At 35.8% G+C, this 6000-nt stretch overlaps 2 protein-coding genes across 2 annotated transcripts in view; one reads left to right on the top strand and one right to left on the bottom strand.

Annotated features, from left to right (window-relative positions):
- The first annotated feature begins 874 nt into the window (after positions 1-874).
- Positions 875-2663, top strand: bloc1s5 (biogenesis of lysosomal organelles complex-1, subunit 5, muted). Its single transcript, XM_032550907.1, is given in 6 exon segments — positions 875-1183; positions 1401-1483; positions 1648-1674; positions 1676-1778; positions 1876-1934; positions 2067-2663. Coding segments are annotated over 6 exon segments (462 nt in total). The 5' UTR covers positions 875-1164; the 3' UTR covers positions 2238-2663.
- An 853-nt stretch (positions 2664-3516) lies between these two features.
- Positions 3517-6000, bottom strand: part of LOC116711537 (myelin-associated glycoprotein-like) — a 74405-nt gene continuing 71921 nt past the window's right edge. Inside the window, exons 7-9 of the mRNA XM_032550866.1 lie at positions 4431-4503; positions 3954-3990; positions 3517-3853 (exon numbers count right to left, since the gene is read on the bottom strand). Of these exons, the coding sequence (XP_032406757.1) occupies positions 3650-3853; positions 3954-3990; positions 4431-4503 (314 nt within the window). The 3' untranslated portion in view covers positions 3517-3649. The remainder of the gene's footprint in view (positions 3854-3953; positions 3991-4430; positions 4504-6000) is intronic.

The following is a 6000-nucleotide window of genomic DNA, read 5'->3' as shown; positions in this document are numbered from 1 at the left end:
ATTACAATTTCAATACTGTATTTTGTTTTTGCTTGAGTTGTCATTGTTGACAACGACATTTGTTGATTTAAAAATGTGTGTAATATAAACCAAAGGTAGAAAAAACATCCCAGGGTGTATCTTTTACAATAATGTATTTTGTATTGGGGGAAAAAAAAAAAAAAAAACTTTGTAGAAAAATAAATAAAGTTAGAAGATGTTAAAACCAATAATAATTCTAATAAAATTCACACAGATTTTGGTTAATTGTAATATTATTATTTGTTAATGTTGCTATGTATAGTTTTTAAAATTATTTTTGTTATATTTATCATTTATATTGAAATATTTATACTAACAATTTATTCAATTGGATAGGGCCATATTGTGGGTGATTATAGGCCAAGCTGAAAAAGGACCAAATATGGACAGGAGCTCAAAGCAAAGGTGTAAAAATCCACCTTTTATTTGTTTTAGTTTGCCTATACATTATCAGACTTGTATAACCATTGAACAAATCACCACATAGTTTATAGTCACAGATATCTCTTAAATCAAGACTGGACTCAAACATGTAAAGGAAAAAGATCAAGTAATGAGATACTCTATTGGTCAAAGGACTGACGCTTTAGAAGTGAAGTTCATATAGTCTGATTGTTGCTTTCAACTTCGGAGCAACACTGACATCTAGCGTCAGACATGCAGAACTGACACACAACATTACTTGCACAAATTTACACATAAAAAAAAAACAATTAAAATTTTACTGCGTTGAAGACTTAACATATTTTTTAATAAGAATTTGATTTGTCATATTCAGACACATGTAAAACAATTAACCACGAATGGGGGAGCGACTGAACCCGGATGCAACAACTTTTTTCGGTCCGTCACCCGGAAGTAGTAGAAGTGTTTACAATTTGAGTCAGCTGACTTCCTTTCACCTGACTGATATTAGCTTGTAAAATGTTCCTGTAGCTATTTATGATACATAAAGGGCTTCCTTTAGTTACATGTAGGTCTGTACTGAGTTTCTGTCTTCCTCACTCTGACTGAAATCCTTAAATCAGCACAATATCCAGTTTAGAGGCTGCTACATTAGCAGTTTGTTTAGCTAGCAGCTGCTCTACAGAGACAAATATCAGGGTTTAATTTCCAAAGCAACATTCAGGAGGCTTTCTAGTGATGGAGAAGATTGCTAAAGGTGAGTTATAGTCCTTCAATTTATGTTTATGTCATTTCCTTTTCAAGACCGCACCAACTAATAAAGACCATACTTTATTAGTTGGGCTAAAAAAGCAGATAGATTTGCTAAAGCCAACTCTTTCTTGTTTTTCAGGATCCCACACATTGAAATACGTGTAATTTTGCTTGTTTTCTTTGTTTTATGTATAAACTGTATTTACTTGTTGATTCTGCAGATGTTGGTGACATCCAGTCCAGACTGTTGGACCACAGGCCTGTTATCAGTGCAGAAGTTCGCTACTTTGTCAGAGAGTTTGAGGTAATTTAACCATAACACTGATGCAGCCTTTCAAATGCTTATTAGTGGTCACAAATGTTAACACCGCTGTGCTTTTCACACAAATCATTTGGCTCATACACTGCTGTCTATACATAAATTAAACATATGGATATTGGTTTGTATTTTTCTCGGTGCCTCTTTAGGAGAAGCGAGGCCTGAGGGAGACTCGGACTTTTGGAGAACCTGAATAAAACGGTGCAGGAGACAAATGAGCAAATGGTGCCCGCTAACTTACAGGAAATGAGCCAGAAACTATCTGACATCAGTACGCGCTGTAAGTGACTTCCACATTATCATTTATAACTTGTTCTAATCACAGTGAATGTTTTGCAGTTAAATGATTGTGAGCTGATCTCATTCTCTCTCCCCAGTGGAGGCTGCTAATCACATGGCAGACAGAGTCCAGCAGAGGGAGCTAGAGACCCAACAGGTAAAGATGAACGATGATCACAATCTTTGCAGTGGATTGAGACGGTCTGACCTTATTGGTCAGTTCTGTTTTAAAATCAACACACAATTTTCTTGAAGTATTTACCAAAGTTTTATCATCGTAATCTTCCAGAGCTCCCAGCTGCAGGCGAACATGGAGAAATTGAAAGAGGACTGGGCGGAGTTTCTGAAGGAGCAGCAGAGACTAAAGGAAGAGGTGGATGAGGAGCATGCTAAGGCTGTTGGAGAAATCAGCACTCGCTTTAGTGAAAAGAAGAAGGACTTGGCACAACTTTCTCTCTGATCGCTCTTCTATTGTATCAACACTTTGTTAAACAAATGGCAAACAGTACAGCAAACCTGTTGTACTTAAAGCTGTCAGAAAAACAAGAGCTGGTGTTAATGAGCAGATGATCATATTTGAACTGGTATATATATGACATTTCAGCAATATGTGAAAGACATCACTCTCTGTAAGACTTCTGATGATAGGTTGAGCTCAGGTTAACAGGAAACTTAAATTTAGACCCTTCTGAGCACATAAATAATGTTACATGATTTCAGTTAAAAGTCTATGTAGAGCTAAACTGTTTATAGATATTTTCCCCCTGATGCTGAATTTAGTTGGACCTTCTGTGTGAGAGAACAGTCCTCAATAAAATGCTTTTTTTATTTAATTGTAAAATGTATTGTATTCTCAATGTGAAAAAATACATTTTGTGTTGCTGTGTTTGGTGTTAAGACACATCTATAGTGTCACCATTTGCAGCATAATGCATTTGACTTGATATGATACAGTTTCAATATGACGCTAATAAAAGAAATGCATAGAATTAGAAATAAATTGTTTTATTAAAATCAGATAAAGCCAAAAGCTAAAAAAAAATAAAACATGGGAATCAAAATATCAAGAAAATATAAGCAGTTATTCTTGAAAACAAAACCTGCTCAAACATTTATTTTCTGTGGTCAGGATTAAAGAGAAGCTGAAACAGACTGTAAAAAGATTACAGACTTAAAAAAAACATCATACAGCACATGACAAGCAGTTTTTTGGATTTCCTCATCTGGCTTTAGAAAAACTGAATATTATTTAAAAATTCACTGAGAAAGAGCTCAAGGTTTCAGAGAGACATTCTGTTGTAAAACAAGAGTTATCCCTTTTTATAAATGTTACTTTGTTTCATTAAAAGGGTTTTTAGTCTTGTAGTTTTTGTGTTAAAGAATGGAACATGAAAACTTCTTCCACTATTATCTAACATGGTGAGAAATGCAAAGAACTTAGCAGGTTATGAAACAACAAAAGGCCTAAAATAGGAGCATAATCATTTTACGAGGGACAAAAAAACAAGTGAAATGGAGCATGAAGATGTTTGTCTTTTAAACTGAGACATTTTATCAAAAAAAATATATATATATATATATATACACTGCTCAAAAAAATAAAGGGAACACTCAAATAACACATCCTAGATCTGAATGAAAGAAATATTCTCATTGAATACTTTGTTCTGTACAAAGTTCCATTTGCACAACAGCAGGTGAAATTGATTGTCAATCAGTGTTGCTTCCTAAGTGGACAGTTTGATTTCACAGAAGTTTGATTTACTTGGAGTTATATTGTGTTGTTTAAGTGTTCCCTTTATTTTTTTGAGCAGTATATATACAGACATGCATGCATATGTACACATGTATGTTTTGATCCAACAACATAAGTTAGTTTTTCTTCACTTGAGCGTAGAGATCCTCTGAACGATCAGCAGACCCTTTGACCGAAGCGTACACCAACTCCTGCTGTCCACTGTCCTGCACTGAGACGGCGGAGGCTTCAGGTCTCCTCGGGAGGAAGCTCACTTCACCATAGTGGATTTCTTCATCTGGCTTTCTGTCTGACATTTGAACCTCCGTCTCTGTTTGAGTCTGTGGAAAAATGACATACATGTTTCACACAGATGCAACCACAAACATAACACATGCAACTCACTACAGAGCTGCACATAAAAGGTGAATATTTACTCACCTGAGTCTGTCGTGGGTTTGGATGTTTGAACTTACACCTGGAAGACATTAGAGATCTGTGAGCATGATTCTGATATATTTCAGGAGACGATGAAAAGACACAAACTGATTTGAGGCAAATATTAGAGGATTAATGGATACATAAAATCACAAAAGAAAGAAAGGTCTGGACAACTGTAGTTTCTTTTACAGAAAACAAGAGAGAGAGAATGGCTGTACACAAAAAGGGAAACAATTAACAAACAAAACTGTGGTGCTTTTACATCATTAAATATGACAAGTTCTAATTCATATTTAATTCATATCCCTGGTGTTCAACTCAAGCTCTATGTTCAGTGATAATACACAATGACAAAATCCTCAAATTTTATCAAATATATATTCTGCGTGAAACAGGTAGTAACTAAATACTAACACTGACTGAACTTAAACATGATCATCATGAATTCATCTAAACACAACAACTGATGAGACTCACCAAACACAGATCACCAGGCAGATGAGCAAAATGACAATGATTGATGCAAGAAGTGCAATCCATAATGGAAATGCTGCAATAAAAGGAAAAACTAGGTGAGTCCAAGGAAAGAAATTGGGATTATAAAAGAAGAAGAGCAAGTTATATGGAGTTTTGTTGCAGGGAATTTTGGAGAAATGTAATAAATGGTTTCTATTGAAAATCTTTTAATACCAGCTTTGAATTACCTTTATTGGTAACTAGGATCATAGATGATCTGGTTTGACCCAGACCATTTGTGGCCACACAGTAATATTCTTCTCCCTCAGTGGCATTGAAGCTGTAAACCTGCCCCACAGACACATTCATGGCTCCATGTTTGCTGTTCCTGAACCAGGTGAAGCTGGGTGGAGGTTTGGCTCTGCTGGAGCAGCTCAGCTCCACCCAGCTACCTGCTGACACCAAACCTGATGGACGGATGGATGCTAAAGTGTTTCTAGGAGCATCTGAGGAAAATGAGACACACATGAACTTTACTGATCAGAAACAGCTGAACCATGACCTGCTGACAGGATCACTTACATGAAACACTGAGAGTCACTTTTGTCTTGATTCCTCCAATCACAGGATATGTGGCAGTACAGCTGATGTTGTATCCATCATGTGTGTCTGACAGAGTGATGTTCTTCTGGATTTTAGTTGTAAAGGTTTCATCTGTGTTTTCCTCTGTTTGTCTGAGAGAGTCTTGTTGGAGATTCCAGGTGAGTTCAGGAGGTGAGTGTGGACAGGGAGTGAAAGCTGAGCAGGTTACAATGACAGACTGATTCTCCTTCAGATCTTTCAGATCAGGTTCAATTCTGGGTTTCTCAGGAGAATCTATAATTTCACATTAAAACATAAATAAATTAGCAAAACACAATAAATATTATGTTGAATACTTTATAGATTAAGCTGCAAAACAACAATTATTGAATGAAGTAATGAGCATGTGATGAAAGATTTATTTTCCTAAGCAGAGAAATGTCACGTCATTTTGTGCTTTCTTGTGTCCCATCATTATGTGTTAAAATGTTGCTAACAACTTACTAAGTAAAACATTTATTAATTAATTTTTTTTAGATAATTGCCCAGGAATCACCCTATTACTGTACAGTTTACAGCCTCCATGTTATTTTTTTAATAATTTTTTTTTGTATGTTTCCTAAAACTCATGAGTAACTAAACAACTGACTGGTGATCAATTTCTACATATGTCTTAAGACAAAACATTGCACACAAGTATTTAATATGTCAAACTTTGTATCTTGATAATAAAGAGCATCGTCTGAGTACATATCTAGGACTCCAACAATTTATGTCATACCATGCTTTGTGTCAGAAATGAAGGTACTTAGGGGAAGGAAATAACTATGGACTAACTCACTATGTTTATCATGTTTGACATCATTCTAACTAAAGCATAAGTCGGATCTGAATTTTAGATGAAGGGCTGCACAGTGGCGTAGTTGGTAGAGGTGTTGCCTTGCAGCAAGAAGTTCTTGGGTTCGCTTCCCTTCCCGGGGTCTTTCTGCATGGAGTTTTTGCATGTTCT

Source organism: Xiphophorus hellerii, chromosome 21 (assembly GCF_003331165.1).
Source record: "Xiphophorus hellerii strain 12219 chromosome 21, Xiphophorus_hellerii-4.1, whole genome shotgun sequence".
Classification (NCBI taxonomy): domain Eukaryota; kingdom Metazoa; phylum Chordata; class Actinopteri; order Cyprinodontiformes; family Poeciliidae; genus Xiphophorus; species Xiphophorus hellerii.
Note: the sequence above shows the minus strand (reverse complement) of the source record. Positions and strands in the feature narration are given on the sequence as shown.